At 26.8% G+C, this 20543-nt stretch overlaps 1 protein-coding gene and 1 long non-coding RNA gene across 3 annotated transcripts; one reads left to right on the forward strand and one right to left on the reverse strand.

Moving 5' to 3' along the window:
• The first annotated feature begins 2486 nt into the window (after nucleotides 1–2486).
• Nucleotides 2487–16532, forward strand: LOC120081664 (ferric reduction oxidase 2-like). 2 transcript variants are annotated; one of them, XM_039036713.2, is made up of 8 exons: nucleotides 2487–2506; nucleotides 9602–9759; nucleotides 9867–9972; nucleotides 10835–11032; nucleotides 11141–11375; nucleotides 13621–13948; nucleotides 14251–15195; nucleotides 16224–16532. In XM_039036713.2, the coding sequence occupies exons 1-8, from the start codon at nucleotides 2487–2489 to the stop codon at nucleotides 16361–16363; spliced, it is 2130 nt and encodes a 709-aa protein (XP_038892641.1). In that variant the 3' UTR covers nucleotides 16364–16532. The 2 variants fall into 2 exon arrangements, with proteins under 2 accessions (XP_038892641.1, XP_038892642.1); XM_039036714.2 differs by lacking the exon at nucleotides 2487–2506 and having other exon boundaries at nucleotides 9585–9759.
• Nucleotides 13545–14297, reverse strand: LOC150035191 (uncharacterized). Its single transcript, XR_016530449.1, has 2 exons — nucleotides 14174–14297; nucleotides 13545–13910 (listed from the first exon to the last, which is right to left on the reverse strand). It is a non-coding gene; the product is annotated as an uncharacterized LOC150035191 (long non-coding RNA).
• Nucleotides 16533–20543: the final 4011 nt, after the last annotated feature.

The following is a 20543-nucleotide window of genomic DNA, read 5'->3' on the forward strand; positions in this document are numbered from 1 at the left end:
ATAAAAGAAAACAGTTATTAAACAAGTCAATTGTTTAAAAAATGAAAAACAAAAACAAGAAACAGAAACATTGTCAAAGAGGCCTTAACATACCTTTGATAATTCGAAATCTATCGATTTAGGTCTCATTTAGTATTCATTCAACACATTGGTTTTTTATTTCTTCTTAATTCTTTCAATGGTTTGCATCTTTGGTAAGTAAAAGAGTTCAAAGATAGAAACAAGTTTTAAAAAACAATTTTCTTTTTAAGTTTTCAAAATTTGACTTGATTTTTTAAAACATTGGTAAAATTGATAATAAAGCAAAAAAAAAAGTGGAAAAATATTTATAAACTTAATTTCTAAAATAAAAACAAAAAACTAAATAATTTCTAAACCATGCCCTAATATGTTTGATTTACTATTTAAAAGCAATTTTCATCCAAAATTAAAAATAATTAGAATTAATTAAAAATATGTTACAAGTGATTTTCAACATAACCAGAATGATTTTAAGGTTAAAATCAGTCTTAAACAAAACTCAATTTCATTCATGCCAAGTCAATCATTCATCATATGGAGGCATGGAGGCCTAATTGCTACATGGCGGGCCAATTTTTCCACCGACTTATTAAAATGCATATTTTCTATCCAAAGTCAAAATTATCGATGGCTATAGAAATATCTAGGTCCCAATTTTATGGAAATATCTAGGTCCCAATTTTATGAAAATATCAACATTCATGGAAAATTTGGAAAATTTTAAGAAAATTAATGGAGATTGATGAAAATGATTATAATTAGTTAATGAAACTTTGATTTGATTTAATTATACTATAATTGACCATTTTTAATCACAATATCTATAAAGTAAGACAATATTTAGATGTCTATTATAGATGTCTATATAAATTATGTTAATGCGAGAGAAGAAATTTAAAAAAGAGATGGAAAATAATTTAAAATAATATAAAGTTTAAGAATATTTTGGAGTGAAATTATGTGAAAATTATAAAAAAAAAATTAATGGTTAAAGAAATAAAAACTCACATTAATTCAGTTTTGAGGTGAAATGATGTGAAAATTTAATGAAAAAAGTTTGAATAAGGTTAAAAATAAATATATGTTATTTTTGTGGTTTCTCAAATTCAATTTTTAGAAATGAAAGTTTTGGGTCGAAAATAAAGTTAAAAGTTGAAAAAAATTGGAAATTAAAAAAAGTAACACATAAAAAATGCTTAATCTTTTGACAAAAATAAGATTGATGTGTGAAATTATAGAATTTCGTATAATCAAAACTATAAAATTAAAAAAATTTGAATTGAGCTAATATAATTAATTAAAAAAAAGTTGAAATTGGAGAAATCGGAGAAAAACAAAAATTTTCACAATCAAAATTTCGAGGCATTTCTTGAAATTGAGATTTTGATGGAAATTTGAAACTATGTTTCTACCATTATTTTTACATCTTTCAAAATCAATAATATCACTTCAAAAGGACATGTTTTCTTTTGTTAATTTTTATATCAAATATTTATATTATTTGCCCACTTTAAAATTAAACCTTATGGTATGAGTTTATGAGCTGTGTACATATTAGACAAAAATATATTTGTTTCACCTCAGCTACTATGATTTTTTAAAAATTTTGTTTCGCTCTTGTAATGAATTGACTAATTTTTTTCAACTTAAACATCATAGTGTGTTTAATTTAAAGTATATAGCATGTGTTTGTGGTCGTGTATTATCCGCTTTGCAATTATGTGAGGCAGCCTACACTTTTTTTCAACTTACAAATGTTTATCTTGTGCACAAAAATGTAAATATATGTTGATATATTGATATATTCGTAAATTAAAGGGTTCGATGTTAGTATTGAATATCCATAAATATCTCCAATATCTTCTATAAATATTTGTATTTTATCTAACATGAGTAGGAATAATAATAACAATATCCATAACTTAGTTTAACTATAAAAATAACTTAACTATTAATTTCAATAAATTCTATAAATATCATGACTTACAGAAATACTATTCGATATCGATATTTTATTCATATATTTGTAAAATTGAATCATCATCTCGTGCAACTCAAGAATGAGATGGAATAATATTTTCCAAACCAAGAGAGTTTGGAAAAAAGATTTTTAATTTTGAAAAATGAGAATAGGTTTTTTATTTAAAAAATAATTATTTTTTTTTTGTTAGTTTTTAAATATCGGCTTAGATTATGAAAAAAATTTGGAAGAAAAAACTATAGTAAAATAAATAAACACAAGGAGGGAAGTAATTATTTTGTTCATCTTACCTCTTCAAGAAAATACAAAAACTTTAAATCATTTTTCCAGCTCAAAAGGAAAAAAAGCTAAATTGTAAAATATAAATACTACTAAAATTTACTCATATTCTTTTAGAAGTTATATTGCAATATACTTAACCTATTAATGTTTTAAAATTACTAATTTTGAAAGATTTTAGAAGAAGGTTGAGATTTAGAATAATATGGTAGTGAGCAAAAATAGGTCGAGTGATGATCTCAATTTTCTTCATACATCATTGCGACCATACAATTCTAAGTCTCATTTTCCATTCAAAATTATAAAGGATTTGTACTCCAACGATATTGTCGAGAATAATGTTATAACATTTGAAAGAATATGACTACTTTTTTTAACAAACGGTAAAGATGATGAATATTTAAATTTTAAATTTTAACCCAAAATTATGATAAATTTCTCTAGTCTCATATTTTTCAGCCTGCCTGAATGATGTTTATATAAAATAGGATGTAACCCAAATTTAAAACTACTTAATAATGGCTAAATGATATTGTTTAGATGGTTATAAGGTGTCTATAACAAATAACAAACATTTTGGAAATAATCATTGATTGTAAAACCCTAAAAAATAAATAAAAGTTGATTATCCTAAAAAATAAATAAAAGTTGATTAGTTCTTAAAAATAAAGTGAATTTAATGTAATTGGCCAAAAATCACCACATGAAAAATTATGATTAGATAATTTAATAGGATACACAAATATAGATGTTGCCTAAAATGTAGGTAATCATTTTTTAACTTTTAAATATAGGACAAATATTTACTCATATAATTTCTTCACATACATATATATATTTATCTATTTATTGAATGTTGTTTATATTTTTATTCATTCCTAACCATTTCCAATCTTATATTTCTTTAAAAAAAAATAAATAAATAGAATGATATGAGAATAAAGTTATAATTTTTTCTTAATAAAAAAGATCAAGTTGTCAAACAATATGAAAAATACAATTGGGCTTTCCAAGAAAAATAATAATAATTCATGGAATTTATGTGTTGTTTTTGTAAAGGACTTGGGAATCCCACGTGTAAGAGTGACTAGGCTTCCACGTGGAAGCCACACCAAATGCACTAACCACGCATTCAACCCCACGTGCCCTTCTTAATTTCACCATAATTTTGCACTTTATTTTAGCTAATCAATCACATCAATTGGCAAACCACTAGATTTCTTGACTTCCTTAAAATTTTTGTTTTATTAATTAGGCACACTAATTAACTCTGTCTCCATCTCAAGTGGCCAAATTATTGTTTTTATTAATTAGAAGGCGTTTTGAGCAAAATAATAATAATAATAACTCCACTCAAATTCTTTAGATCAGACCTTTTATTTAAATATTATATTTTTAAAAAATAATTAGAAAAATATAGTAGTTTTAAAAATATTTAGAAAAATGTGTTAGTATATCAGTATTCAAAAGGTAGAGAGTTGAAGTTTCGACAAGAAGAAGAAAAAATGAAAGAAAAAGAAAAATGCTTAAGAATTGAAGTCTTGAACAAGAAAAGGTAGAGTTCAAGTCTCGACAAGTTATCCCTGAGTTTGCTTCATTTTGTTTTTTTTTCCCTTTTTTTTTTTTTGTAAATTGTTTTCTCTTCCACTATACTTTTAATTTATTTCATCATTAGATTAGTATATTCAAATTGATAATATAATGTCATTTCTTTTTTATGAAAGTTTCAAATTGTTAAAGTTTAAAAATTAAAATTTGAGTGGTTAAATTCTCATTTAAAAACAATAGATATAATTAAATTTGAATTTAATTCGACTAGTTAAAATATTAAATCATTGACCAAAAATTTAGATATATGTGAACAAAATAGTTTTTAATTGAGCATGTATTGAAATCACGTACATATCTTAGTTGAAATGTGAATTAGATTAAAAAAAATATTAGGTTAAAAAATATTTCTAGTCGTGGAATTTTTATGAAAATAATAATTTAGTCCTTAAACTATAATCAATAACGATTTAGTCCATGTATTTACAAATTTGTAACAATTTAGTATTTGAACTATAATAATTAACAATTTAATCTCTACACTTTGAAATTTGTAGCAATTTAATCCCCATCGTAAAAAAAAAAATCTCATTAAAATTAAGTGTCAGTTTTTATAACGTAATAACTTTTTATTTATCGTTACAAACTATAAGTATGGAGACTATATTTTTACTTATTAAAATGTATAGACTAAATTATTACAAACGTAATAATATAGAGATTAAATCATTACTAACTAAAATGAGTCACCGAATAAAGTTCAATAGATGAGACATTTATTACCCATCAAGAGAAAGCAAGATCAAGAGAAGTTAGATTGGTTTATGAGGCCTCTTCCAATTAACTGTCACTTTGTAAATGAGGTTTTATCATATTAATTATTTTAATAAACAAAACATGTTTATTGGTCTAATTAATGTAATCTGTTTTGCCTTTTTTTTGCAAGTGTCTCAAAAATATAAATGATTTTGACTCTCACACTAAAAAATAGATGGTAGCTCATTTTGTAAGATACCTAACATAATATTGATCGGAAGATATAGATAATTTTATATTTAAATTATTAAATAAAATCTTTAAAAAATCATATTAAATACTTTACTTTATTATTCACGTGGATTAGTTTCAAATAAGTTTTTATTTGATTTTTTTTCATCAAAACTCTATCAAATTTCGTTAAACATCCCTTTTCATGAAATTTAATCAAAGTTTGCTTCAAGATATATATTGGTTATTAAAAGAAAAAAAATCATATTATCTAAAAATTAAAAAAATAAAAAATCTCAAAATCTATCCATTTTCATGTTTAATTCATATAGATCCAAGAGATAGATTAGTTTATAAAAAAAAATAGAGGACTGAAACACTTGCAGAGGATCAAGATTTAGACCTTAGTTCAATATTAACATAAATTATATGTTAATAGATCGTTGTATCCAATTCTTCACTCTTCTTATGTACTACAAATATATAAATGATTTAGACTATTTACAGCAAAAAATAGATTCTTATGTTTATGCTTAACTTTTTTCCCAATTACCTCACTTAATAAATAAGATTTATATTCATTTATTTTAAATACTGTCTAATTATTTTATAATTCATAGATATCGAGCAATAGTAGCCTTCGTAATATTGTAGATGACCTACAACAGTTCCTTACTGTATGCCATAATAATGAGCGTTACATGAAGGAAATATAATATATGTACGATATACCTATTGTACCTCTACCTAGACGTAGGGAGCGTGTTTGAGTAGAAAAATATGAGTTTAATGAGGTTGACCACAATGTGGAAGAATTGTTTCATATGACCATGCAGACATGTAGCAAGATTGGTTTTGCTAGTCCGAAGATGATGATGTCAGCCTTTGGTTCATGATATTATGATTCAGAGGCTGATCTATCAAGTTTAGCTTATTCTACTCGAGCATGTCCCCTGCTCTTAGGAAGGTAGAGATGCAATAGGTATATCGTACATGTAGTATATTTTAAGAAAAATAAATATTTTCAAAATTTATTGTTTCCTTATATATCATATTGAATAATTTTATGAATTTTTATTGTAATTTTATAATTAATATTACTTAATTTAGATGATACTCAATGTATTTAATATATAAATATTAAATTACAAGTTTAGTCTCTAAAATTTTAAAATTGTATCTAATAAATCTCTAAACTTTTAGTTTTGTATCTAATAAGATACAATTGTCTAATATATCCCTGAATTTTTCATTTTGTATATAATAGGATATTTCCACTGGGGATTCGATCCTTTCAACTGCCATTATTGATTCTTAATCAAATCATCTAATAAAGATTTTGTAGGTGAAAAAAATTGTGTATTTTAAAAAAAAAAAATTCATATAGTAGATTTTCATGAAAATAATAAAAAAAAAAGAAGTAAATAATGATATTTTGGTTAAAATTAAAGTTTGAAACTAACCAAATTAATAAAAACATTGAAATCAAAATAAATAAATAAGTCCATAGATTTCGAAATGTTACAATTTTATTCTTGACATTTGAGTTTACTTTTAATTTGGTTCCTAGATTTCAAAATTTATATTTTTAACATTGATTTTTCATTAAATACTCATTTTTCGTCTTTATTGTTAATGTATGTTAATAAATTTAAATTAATTAAACGAATTATAATTAACTAATTTCACTATTTTGCATCACTTTTACAATTGAATTTAAAACTTCACTTCATAATTATTTTAGATTAATTTTGGTTAAAAATGTAGATCGTTTAATCTAGAGACTAAATTGAAACAAGACTCAAATATGAAGGGTAAAATTGTAGTATTACTAATTTGAGCCTTTATGTTTATAAATGTTACCAATTTAATTTAGTAATTATTAATTATTGAATTGTATATTAGTGTTTATTTCTAAATGTACTAAACCATAAAGTTTGTTTTATTTATAGTATTTGATTAATTTTAGATTTTTTCATAATTTTTAATTGTGTTCATAAGTGATCTTTCCTTTTATATATAAATGAAATGGTTCATTTTGAATTTTCTAAATTAACCTATTGATTTAAGAACATTTAAATTTTGACATAAAAATTTCTTCTTTTTTTTTCTCTCTCTCTTTTTCTCACAAATCGAATGAAATTTAAAACGGACTATCATTCTCCATCATAAAATCAAAATAGAACTTCCACAATAAAAATTAAGAAGTTAACAAAATAAATCCAAAGTCGATTAACCTATAATATTTGGATTTTATAGTTAATTAAATTGATTTGATGCAAAATGAGAGAGAAATGAATGAGAGAAATGGTAAAATAAAGAAGAAGAAAGATTGAGAAAGAATAGAAAGAGAAAGAGAAAGAAGAAAGAGAGAAAATGTGAGTCATGAGTGGAAATTATTAGAAACTTGGAGAGAAGAAAAGAGAGAGAATGTAATTATTTGAAAATACAATATTTTTCGTATTTAAAGTACCACATTTTCATAAATATTTTTAAAAACTATAATATAATTTCAATTTTACCAAATAGGTCCTTTTTTGTTTCATTTGTCTCATTTTGGCATCTAGATTGATTTCAAATATTTTATTTTATTGATATAGATATTAAATATTTAAATTTTAAACATATGTATGAAACTTAAATGTTTAGAATAAGATAAAGACATGTATTTAGATATACATAATAAATAATAGTTGCAAGTTAAAGGAGGGCGTTATTTGGTTTTGCATGTTATTTATTTTCTTCAAATTTAAACACTGTGGTTATGAGCTAACCATAATTTTGCTAAATAAAAAAAGAACTAACTATAATTTAAAGATCAATTGAAAATTTGTAAAAATCAAATCTTATTTGAGTGGAAGAGTTTTTTTTCCCCTTAAAACCAAACAATGTCAATTATACAATAATTATATGTATGGTATACAAATAAAAGTATTAAAATTCAATCATATTTTTTAGGATAATTATTTTAAAGGGTCAAATTGCTTGAAAAGTTTTCAAATATAACAAAATATCATTATCTATCACTTGGCTTATTTTTCGATTTTTGAAAATAATCCTATTTTTATATAAAAAAGAGAAAAAAAAATACATTTTTGGTCCCTTGGTTTTGGGTATAATTTTTAGTTAGTTCTTAGGTTTCAAAATGTTACACATTTAGTCTTTAAGTTTTGAGTTTGGTTTCAATTTAGTTCCTGAGTTTCAAATATTACCCATGACATTTGAGTTTTGCTTCAATTTGGTCAATATGTTTTAAGATTTACACTTCAAACTCGATTATTCACTAAGTATTCATTTTTCGTCTTTAATATTAATTTATGTCAATAAATTAAAATCATTAAAAGAATTGTAATTAATTAAGTTTCACTATTTCTTATCACTTTTAAAATTGAATGCAAAATTTCACTCCATAATTGTTTTTATTTAATTAATAAAAATTAATGTCAATGATTGAAGGTGAGTATTTGATGAAAGATTGGGGTTAAAAAAGTAAAATTTTGAAACCTATGGATCAAATTGCAACGAAACCCAAATCTCAAGAGTAAAATTATAACATTTTGAAATTTATGGACTAAGTTGAAAGCAAACTTAAAACTTAAGAACCAAATATGTAATATTTGAAAACCTAGGGACCAAATAAAAACTACACTAAAAACTTAGGGACCGATATTTTATCAAAAAGAAATGATAATAATAAGAGTTTCCGTTATTGTATTATTAGACTTTTATGTAGTATAAAATTAATTATATATTAATCTTAGTATAACTCAATTGTTTAGATATATATTCTTGACTCAGAAGTTAGATATATATTCTTGACTCAGAAGTTGGCTTACCCTTACCTATACAGATCAAGTGACAATCATGAATAAACAGGAGTTTATAGATAGTTTAGGATTCAAATCAAGTTATCTAGATCATCAAGAAGTGAAATTAATCAGTGTTAACAGTAAACAATGTTAATACGTAATAGTGATTATTTCGTGGTCTGTCTTATAGAATCTCATCATGTAAAGATTTGAATTTTTAAATTCTTGCAAATCATCCAATCTTATTATGAACACGAATATAATCAAAATTCTTGAGTTTTTTCCTTTTTGTTTTAGAATTTGAAGTAGATTATCAAGTATTCAACTTTTTTTTTAAAAAAAAAAATCTAAAAGATGTATTATTCACTCAAACTATGTTCTATGTTCAGATACTTGCAACCTGTCAAATCAATAAGAAATTTAGTGACATAGGTTTTCATTCTCCAAAACATAATTAAATATATAAAATCACCTTCAAATGTATCCATCAAATCTACACAAGCAATCAATCTCATTCACATGTATTATATACTCGGTATATAAAAATATATATGATTATGAATGTGATGCCACCCTATATATAATATATATACATGTAAATTAATAATCATCAAATTGTGTGTGTCAAAATCTCCTGCATGATTCTTGCTGTGTTCTCAAATCTCACTCTTCCGATGGCTGAATTTTCTCCACACAAAGTCAACTCAATTCCTACGTGGCAATATCTCATTGGATAACACCATATATTAACATAAAAATGCTTTCATCAAGTGCAAAACCAAGCCATGAACCATGCTTATATATTCTAAACTTCTATTCATTCCCCTAATAATAACCCTTTATCTAATTAATTAAGCAATCCCAACATTCTCTTCTTATAAATAATCCTTCATTTCACTAAGATTTTTATAGTAATTTGATTGAAACAAAAAAAAAAAAAAAAAATCCAATTTTTGGAGCTAAAAGTGATGGATAGTGAGAGGGTTTTGAACTTAGCCATTAGGGTTTTGGTGTTCATCTTGTTTATGGGGTGGATTTTTCTTTGGGTTATGATGCCTACCAATACTTATAGACAAAAATGGCTGCACAAAATTAGAGAGAAAAGTTATTATTCTACTTATTTTGGATCAGAAGGTTTTCTTCATTCTTCTATGGGTTTTTTTCCTAATTTCTATATAATTTTTAAGTTTGAAGACTCTTTTTGTTTGATGCAAAGTTTTTGATGATTTTGTTTGGGATAGGAACTTCCCTTTTGATGTATACATTTCCCATTTTGTTCATCGCAATTTTGGGTTGTGTTTATGTTCATTTGGAACGAAAACATGAAGATCGAAACGTGGGAACCAGGTAAATAATGACAGACAATATATAGATATCGTTTGATAATGTTGAATAAATGTTCTTGTTTTTCTAACTTTAGAGAAAAATGTTTGCTTATTACTTGTTAAGTAACATTCTTATCTTTTGTTTTCAATTATATATTTTTTTAAGTACATGTGTTATTTTAACTATTTTCGAGAAAAATGATGATTTCTTACTTGTTAATGTAACATTCTTATTTTTAATTTTTTTTTTCAATTTTTGAGAAATATAAGCAACTATTTCTCACTTTTTCAAAGAAAGGTTTAAAAGTTATATATAGTTTTTTTAAAACAATATAATAAGTTTGTTTCTTATTTCGACCAATTTGATAATGATTTTATTTTTAATTTTTTTATTTTCAAATTTATGTTTATCTCTCCTTTATTTACCTTACTATATGGTTTTCACTTAAAGAAAATTTGAACTATTTGTAAATTTTCAAAATTAATAATAAATTTTTAAACTATCTTTTTCAATTTTCAAAACCTGATTTGGGGAATATCGGTAGAATAGTGGATAACAAAATAAAAAAAATGAAAATAGTTTTTGTATATTACTAAATAATTATAAAATAGCATTAGATAATTATATACTAAACAATTAAATAGCCAAAGATAGCATTAGCTCAACATAAACATAGTATTATTATTTATCATTTTTATTTAAAATATAATTATAAAACATGTATATAAAACCAAAATGTGTCTAGCTCAACTAACATTTATATGAATGTATTTGCAACCAAAAGGTCGATGGTCCTATGAACGTTATCAAACAAATCCCTATAAAATTAATTAAGTTTTCAAAGATTTTAAGAATATGTTTTTCTCCAATAATCTCTCGTCAGAAAAGGAAAGAACCATCATGGTTTGGCGATATGGAAGCAGCCAGCGATCGTGAAAGGGCCACTCGGGATCGTCTCATGGACAGAACTAGCCCTGCTGGCCATGTTCATGGCACTTTTAGTTTGGTCCTTCGCCACATATTTACACAACAGCTTCGTCAAAATCACTCCAACATCAGCAGCAATGGACGGCGAGAAAGTGTAAGAAAAACTTCTACTGATTAATATATTATGATTCATTGTTATTGTTCTTGTTGAAGTTCTAAGTAAAGTAATCAATCAAAATTTTGGCTTTGATTTTGAGGGCAGGTGGGAAAGTAGATCGGGAAGTGCAGGGTTTTGGTTGGGAATTGTTGGGAATATTTGTTTGGTCTTTTTGTTCTTTCCGGTGGCACGCGGGTCGTCGCTGCTACCGTTGCTCGGTCTTACGTCGGAGGGTTGCATTAAGTATCACATATGGCTTGGCCACATGACGATGGCTTTCTTCTCCGCTCATGGCATTTGCTTTGTTATTTATTGGGCAGCTACTAACAATCTTTCTCAGGTAAGTTATCATTCTAACTATAATAAACGTCATTAACGATGATCAAGTTGGAGCAAGAGCATATGGACTTTCGATCGCACTTGTTGTTGGACTAAATAACAATAATAATAATAGTAAAATAAATATTGCTCTAATATTCTCCTTTAATTAATTTCTCTATAATATAATTCTTGTTGAAAAACTGATGATGATTTTGTTGAATATATTCAATTATTCTTTATAAAGTCCAAATTTTATTGGATAATATTAATGTGAACTCAATATTATTGATATCACCCCATGATTGAAGGGTTGGCTTTGCTTCAAAAGATATTAGTTCAATGTATATATTTGAACTATTTTAAACTTTTGTTCAATGATGCATGAGATCATCACAAATTTTATACAAATTTTGATCCCTGTCAAAATTAAGACTTAATTATAAGGCAACTTATGACCTTACCTTAAATTACTAATCAACTATCTTTTTCTTTCTCCTTATAATTTATTTCTTCTATTTATAAACTAAAATACCTGTCATGACTTGACAAGTACACTTTCTATTTTTAAATTATAATTAATATTCTATATGACAAGTATCAGTTACTGTCTTTATTATTCTATATCTTTCATAATATTCATATCGTGTGAGAATCCACACTGGAAAAACCAAGGGATCACACATTCCTTATAAGATAGATCAACCACTTCTTCCATTTCCAATTAGTTTTGAGATGGAACTCCATATTATCAAATATGGTATCAGAGTCCATAAAACCCAAACGAGTATTTGGTCCAATAAAAAAATTGAGATCTAATCGAGAATGGTGATTCCAAAAGAGACACCATCTTGAGGAGACATGTTGAGAATACACATTAAATAATTCAGGGACCTCATACTCCTTATAAGATAGATGAATTATTTCTCCTATTGCTAATTGATTTTGAGATGAAACCTTATACTATCAAATATATACCAATTATTTGGCTAAGACAGAACCCTAATAGCTATATTGACCGTTTTAGCATCTCATCAATCAAATATATTAATGCTAACCTCAATATGTTTCATTAAATTTTAGCACCAAGCATTGATAACACTTGCTAGTTGCTACTTGAATTAAAAAATTAAATTACTCACACTCAAAATCCACTTTTAGTTTAATAACATATTTGAGTAAGAGATTTATCTATTCGTCCATTATTATTATAACTTAACTAGTTGAACTATATCAAATATTTAGTGAGTAATAAATTTAGAGAAATAATACTTACCTCATAGTTAGTTAATAAGAATTTCCTTCTAATCCCCACGAATAATGATCGGTCAAATCTTTAATATCATTGGTAAGATAATTAAAAAATATGATTTAAATAAAAAAATTTACAGATAGAAAAATGTCAAATTATTTATAGAAATAATAAAAAAAATACTGATAGATCTATCAGCGTCTATTAATGATAGACTTCTATCAGTTTCTATCACCGATAGATATTAATAGACTTCTATCGATCTCTATAGACTTCTATAAGTTTCTATCACTGATAGATATTAATAGACTTCTATCGATTTTTATCAGCTTCTATCAAAGAAAATTAAAATTTTATAATTTTGTATAAATATTTTTTCTTATTTTTCTATTTTTGAAAATCACCTATTTAAATCCCTATTTTTGAATACGATGAAATATTATTAATAAAGGTCTAACTCCGAAGAAGAGCATTAATATAAAAAAATTGATGCTGGGACCCACTTGACAATGTGTTTTTTTCTATCCATTGATAATCTTTTGATGTAAGCCTGACATTATTATTTATATTATTACCCATGACACATAACAAAATTCTCCACTGCTGGAAAAATAAAATAAAATAAAATAAAATTCCACACACTTCACTTCCCAGAAGTGGGCTGGGCCTGGAAAGCCCATATGGTCATCTTGCTCAGGCCCAATTTCCCTTCAACTGTTCAACAAATGGAAGTTTCAAATACATCAAATATGTGACACATGAGAACTCAAAACACACACTAAAATTTTCCAAATTATTCTCTACTCAAATACCACACAAAGTTTGAAACTATTTATTGTGATTGGAGTAAATTGCACAAAAATAGGTATAATTTATGATGTACTTAAATACTACTCTTCTAAAATAATGTCAAATTTCTCAATCTAATATTATTGATCATGTTTAATTAGGACATGATTTATATATCTAATTTTAAAATAAATAAACAACCTTTTTATTGATATTGTATTTGCAGATGCTTAAATGGGCTAAAACAGATGTATCAAACATAGCTGGGGAACTAGCTTTAGTATTTGGACTCATAATGTGGGCAACAACTTTTCCTCGCATTCGTAGAAAGTTCTTTGAAGTCTTTCTTTACACTCACTATCTCTATATTCTCTTCATCGTCTTCTTTATCTTCCATGTTGGCATCTCTTACGCATGTATTATGTTCCCTGGTTTCTACCTCTTTGTCATCGACCGATACCTCCGCTTCCTCCAATCTCGTCGTCGTGTTCGACTACTCTCTGCTCGCCTCCTCCCCTGCCAAGCACTAGAGCTCAACTTCTCCAAGCACCAAGGTTTGGCAAGTTTTACATTTGAAATTTCATTTTTATATAATTAATTAAATTATAGAAAATACACCCTAAACATTATTCTTCATTTCAAAACAAGTCCCTTTCATTAATACTCTAAACTTTTGAAAATGAATTATTAATACTTTTCTTATTATTATATGATGAAAATAGTCAGTAATGCCTCATAACTTTACTTCAGAGTGAGTATATAGATGAAATCGTTAATACCTCTTTTCAAGATAAAATGGTGCTAGTAAATCGACGTTAATAACTAAATTTACATTTGGTTGGTTGATTTTTGTTAGGATTGAAGTACAACCCAACAAGCACAATGTTCATAAACATCCCTTCCATCTCAAAGCTCCAATGGCATCCCTTCACAATCACATCCCACAGCGATTTAGAACCAGAGACACTTTCCATCGTTATCAAATGCGAAGGAACATGGTCTTCCAAGCTTTACAAAACCCTATCTTCTTCCTCATCATCCACCATTGACGACCACCTCCAAGTTTCCCTCGAAGGTCCCTACGGCCCTGCTTCCACTTCCTTCCTCCAATTCGACACTCTCCTCATGATCAGCGGCGGCAGTGGAATAACCCCATTCATTTCCATAATCAAACACCTAATTCACAACTCCAAATCCCATCACCAAATCCCCAAACTCCTCCTCATTTCCGCCTTCAAAAACACCTCCGATCTCACCTTCCTCCACCTGATCCAAATCTCCGACGCCGCCACCACGCTTCAGGATTTCCAAATCGAGGCTTATGTAACGAGAGAAAAATCCCCCAAAAACGAAAACCCACAAATCAGATCTGTGATTTTCAAATCCCATGTTGGGGATTCGGCTGCGGCGGCGATTTTAGGGCCAAATGGGTGGGTGTGGCTAGCAGGGGTGATCTCTTCGTCGTTTGGGATTTTCTTGATACTAATTGGGGTTTTGAATCGATATTATATATACCCAATTGATGGGAATACGAACGATGTGTTTGATTTGGGATTGAGGTCCTTTTTGCATATGTTGATGGTGTGTTTTTGTATTTTCACGGCGGCGACTGTGGCGGTGATTTGGAACAAAAGACGAGTGGCGAAGGAAGGGAGGCAGATTCAGAGCGTTGAAGGAGCTACGCCTAATGCGTCTCCTTGTGCGATGGGTTTTGAAAGGGAAATGGAATTGGAAAGTTCTCCATTTCAAGCTCTGGCTCAATCTGTTAATGTTCATTATGGGGAAAGGCCTAATCTATCAAGTAAGTATTCTTACAAAAATTTTACTAAAATATCAATTTAATCCCTATATTTTACATTTTGTTTCATTTTGATCTCCATACTATTAGCAAATCTTGAAATTAGTCAATTAGTTTATTTTTTATTTTCTATTAGGATAATTATTTTAAATGACAAAAATGTCAATATATATAAATATACAAAATGTCACTAGTTATCCTATATTTGTTAGTAAATTGGTCCATTTTTCTATATTTGAATTACAATCTTTTTTCTTAAATAATTTAGTCTAACATCTCTTTATAAATTGCAAAAATTTATTTACATGAAAATTATTATTTTTTATGATTTAACTAATTTCGATAAAAATTAACTATGATTAACTAAATTTAAGATTTATTCAAAATACATAAAATAAATTTAAGATTTATGAAAACATAAGATCTAAAATTAAATAATTAAAAGTACAGAAACTAAAATAGTATTTCAATCCGATTTGAATTGAGGAAAATATATTTTCACAAACATATAAATATCATTCTTTTCTATTACCACTAGTAAAGTTGCTTCCTAGTTAAATATCATTCTCTTCTTGAACATTGGTTTTATTTCAATAGACAAACTAAAAAAATTAATAATAAAATTAAAAATAAATAAATAAGACAATAGTTTTAGCCTCTATTTTTATTTTTGTTTTTAACAAATTAATGGCATGACTTTGAATATGTGTAGTAACATGTTAAAATGGACATGATTTCATGTCACATAGATAGATACTGACATTGAAAAAATAATATAACAATGGTAAAATGGTTTTTTTAAAGTAAAATAAACACTAAATTGGATTAAAATAGACCATTTTAAAGATTATGAATAAGAAAAATTAAATTCTAAAAAATTAAAAATTAAAAGGCATGTTTTAAGGGAAAGATAAAACATATTTTAATCCTTGTTTTAGAAGTATATCTCTTTTCTCTTATATTATATACATTTTGGTATGGTTATGAAAGTAGAATATGATATATATATATATATTTTTTAATGTGGACAGGAATTCTACTAGGATGCAAAGGGGAAAGCATTGGAGTTCTTGCTTCAGGCCCAAAGAAGTTGAGGCAAGAAGTTGCAGCCATTTGTAGCTCTGGTTTATCACAAAATCTTCACTTTCACTCCATCAGCTTCACTTGGTGAATAGCTCTCTAATTAATCACATCCTAATGCAATTCAATTACAAAACCTTGTATTTTGTTTTTGTTTTTGTCTGTCTTTTTGTGTTTGGAGACATGTAAAAGGTTTGTCCTTGTTTGTTTTGATGATACTGTTGTAAAAGATTATAATAAATTACCCTTCGTTGTTAAGATATCTCTATGTTAGTTTTGCATGTTTTTTTAGTACGATGAAGGTCGAGGAATTCAAACTATAAACTTCTAAGTTGTTAAATTTTACTTCAGTTGTTAGTTCATTTTGACTGCACTCTCACATGTTTAACTAAATAACTAATAATATTCTAGGCCACGTTTACCCAGTTCAATGATAATAAATGAATGGTAATTTAAAAAGGGAGTCCCATTTGATTATTGTGTTCTGCATCCATGCTAACATATGAGGTCAACTTCCAAATCTGTAAACAAAAAATACAAATTGATTGACGAACGGAAAACGACCAATCAAATTACGTCGTACCATTATTGTTATAATTAGAGTTATGATTATAGTTACCAATATTATTACTATTTCAAATAAAAAACTTAGAATTTTGACACATCAATAAATTTGAAAAAAAAATTAAATACGATAATAAGTAATCCAATTACATTTGTGATTGTGGTCAATTAATTTGAAAAATTTAAAAAGAAAAAAAAAAAAATCAAAGACCGGTAGTTTGGTAGTTGCCCTTTGAATAGATCTTGGCCCTTAATTAAATGTAGTTTTATAGTTTGATTTTAGAATGTGATATCTCGATTATTTTATATTACATAAAAATTTATTAATACTAATAAATTTTTCTTTATAAATAAACATGAACATAGATAGAAAATTAAGTTATTATGTAGTTCAATCTATTTTTAATGAGTATAACGTCATTCGTGATGGAAGTGAGACAAAGGGATTGAAAGATCAAATTACCAACAAGCTGCTTATTCATACATCTCATAAGGTTAGAAATTATTCATTAATTTCTAAGAAAAAGTAAAAGAAAAAAATTATTTTTAATAAAAAGAAAGTCAAATGGGAAATAAACAAGATATAAAAAGGATAAATATGAACACACACAAACACCTCAGCAACCATTTAACTTTAACTAAAGTGAACAAAAACCGTGAGTGCCGTTTAGTTTAAGATTTGAAAGAGATTCAAAGATTAAGTATGTCTAAAAATAAGAAATCTGGGAATAGGATTACTGAAATTCAAGGATCACTGTGTTTAGTTGTACATAGTAATGTTATGAAAATTTTATGACAACAAATTAGCTTTGTATTATATTTATAAAATTAATCATGGATACTTATATAAGATTTTGATAGAATAATTGATAAGCAATAAATTAAATTAATAGTTTTTAATAAAATTAATTATTTAACTGTCAAATAGTAATATTAATTAAATTATTAATTATTAATATTTGTAAAATGAGTAATTTATAACTAAAATTACTTGATTACGTAATTTGATGAATTTATATAAATATGATGTATTAATTAATGAAACAATCAAAATCAGTTTTAAAAAATAAATATAACATTTTTGTGATTAAAAATAATGAATTATAATTAATCAATGATAAACTAATTATAATTATTAAAAAATAATCTCATAAAATATTAATCATAATGATAAATTATTAATGAATTAATAATATTAATACATCGATTCTTTATGGTTTATTATATAATTAATTAATTAATTTATAAATATATAGTAGTTAAATTTAAATATTATAATCTAAAAATTTAACATAATTTTCTAAAATATAAATTTAATATTAATATATTAATTAATTTTAATAATATAAAATAAAAGAATAAATTCATGTATTAAAAGGGAAGGGAGTGAAGATCAAGAAAACCCACACTTTTGGATGCGTATCAACCATGGTATAAGAAATGCATGGAAATTTCAATTAATATCTTTATCATTAATATTTTATGCTATCTTAACTATTTAATATAAATTATTATGGTTAATTATCAATATTCTAATTTATTTATTTATTAATTTGATTATTTTTAGTAATTAATTTAATTCTTTAATTAATTAATTAATTAATCTAACAATAAATTAATTAATGTTAAATTTAAATAATCTCTTACATTTAATTAAGTAATTATTTCATTTATTATTATCAGACATTTAAAATTCAGACATTCAAATTCAATATATTTAATATCTATACCCATGAAACAATATTTATAATCCAAACAACTCCTAAAGAGAAAAAAAATCTAATTCCATTCTTTTTTTTCTTATCTTTGGAATTTTTCTCAACATCGGAAGACATTTATTAATTAAAAAAAGTTAAAGTATCATTTTAGTCCATATAATTTAAAAAGAAAATATCTAATTTTAGTTTTGATACTTTAATAAATCTTAAATTTAGTTTTACCTAATTTAGTGTTGATTAAAAAAAAAATTATAATCTATTAATACTTTTAAGATAAATTTTGAAATTGTGTTCACATATTTAATTCCACGAGAAAAATCTTAAAGGTTGTTTTTAAATATAAAAAATTGAACTAAAATATTTATAAATATAATAAAATTTTATTATCCATATATGATTAACTGCAATATTTATATCTATTTATATTGTGATAGACGCAATATTATATTTATCTATATCGTGATAAATATAGACAATAGCCTATCATAATTTATTATGATTTGATATTTAGTTATTTATAAATAAGTTTCGTCACTTAAAATAATTTCGTATTTTAGCAGTAAAATATACATCAAGTTGGGGAAGCAATGGAAGGGTATAGTTGTAAATATAGCAAAAAGGGAAATATATATTTATTTAAAAGAAAAATAATCATCATCATCAACCTTCAATCAAGCGCCGGAATGCGACCATATTACGTTGCAGAGCTCTCTGAAAATCTCTCAGAAATTTCTTTCTAGTTCAGTTGATCAAGTTCAAAATGAAAGAATCTCATCGCTATAAATTCAACTCACCATTCTTTGAATTCCTTCAACAATCAGTGACTTCAGTATCCATTCATCGTCCCAACAAACCCAATGGCAACCCTCTCCCAAATTTTCTACTCCACCCACCAAACCACCGCCGCCGGCACCGGAAAAGCAGCCTCAACGAACTATCGTAGTGAAACGAAGTCCATACAACCATTTTCTCACTCACCGGACTTCAGATCGCATCATTCAACCACCCGTTCCACCGTCTTTAAGTTCTCTCCCTCTCAAACCGATCGTATTACTCAAGAGTTCGCTCACTCTCTTATAGCTTGGGTCGTCGGAAAGAACATCCATCCATGGACACTCTCCCGTCTTCTTCACCGCTATCTTCGTCTCACCAACCTTCCGCATGTTTCCGATCTAGGTCATGGCTATTTCGTGCTCAAATTCTCTGAGACTGATTTTCTAGCCCTACAAGACAATCCATGGCCAATCCCTAATCTATCCATCTACGTCTTCTCATGGGTTCCCAATTTCAAACCCTCGGAGGCTACGCATTATTCTATTGATGCCTGGATTCGGCTCCATGAGCTATCCATCGAGTATTACGACGAAGAAATCTTACGAGAAATAGCAGAGACCATCGGCGAAGCTCTTGTCAAAATTGATCCGGTAACGAAAGAGCGCAAGAATTGTAAGTATGCTCGGATCTGTGTTAGAATACATTTATATGAGCCACTTCCATCCACGATTAGACTGGGTACAATTCGGCAGGAAATCGAGTACGAGGGTTTTGACCTGTTCTGCCCTCGGTGTGGCTGTGTTGTTCATCTGAAGCATGTTTGTTTGAATTCTTCTGGTTCTTCTAGATTTGAACCCCATGATCGCAGGGATCGCCCGTTTGAGGAAATTGGGTCTATGTCTAGCTCAACTTCAAAGCCGCCATTGATTTCTCCTGAAACTTCAGTGGCATGGGGATCTAGATATGAAGTTCTTGGAACAGAATCGAAAGCCCCTTTGCAGGATTTGAATGATTTGCCTAGCCCTTCAATGGGTAGCTCTGAAAAAGCAGCTACAAGAACAAGCACCAGCTCTGTACTACCTCAGTTACCTGGATTGTTAGCTGAACCAATTGAAAACCAGAAGGAAAAATGTGGAGTTTCAGTTGAAATATTGCCCAACTCGCCTAAAGAATCTGCTCTTCAAGAAGACCTGCCTCAAAGCCACCCCATCCACA

This window comes from Benincasa hispida, chromosome 7 (genome assembly GCF_027475165.1).
Source record: "Benincasa hispida cultivar pf3 chromosome 7, pf3_genome.v1.1, whole genome shotgun sequence".
Lineage (NCBI taxonomy): Eukaryota > Viridiplantae > Streptophyta > Magnoliopsida > Cucurbitales > Cucurbitaceae > Benincasa > Benincasa hispida.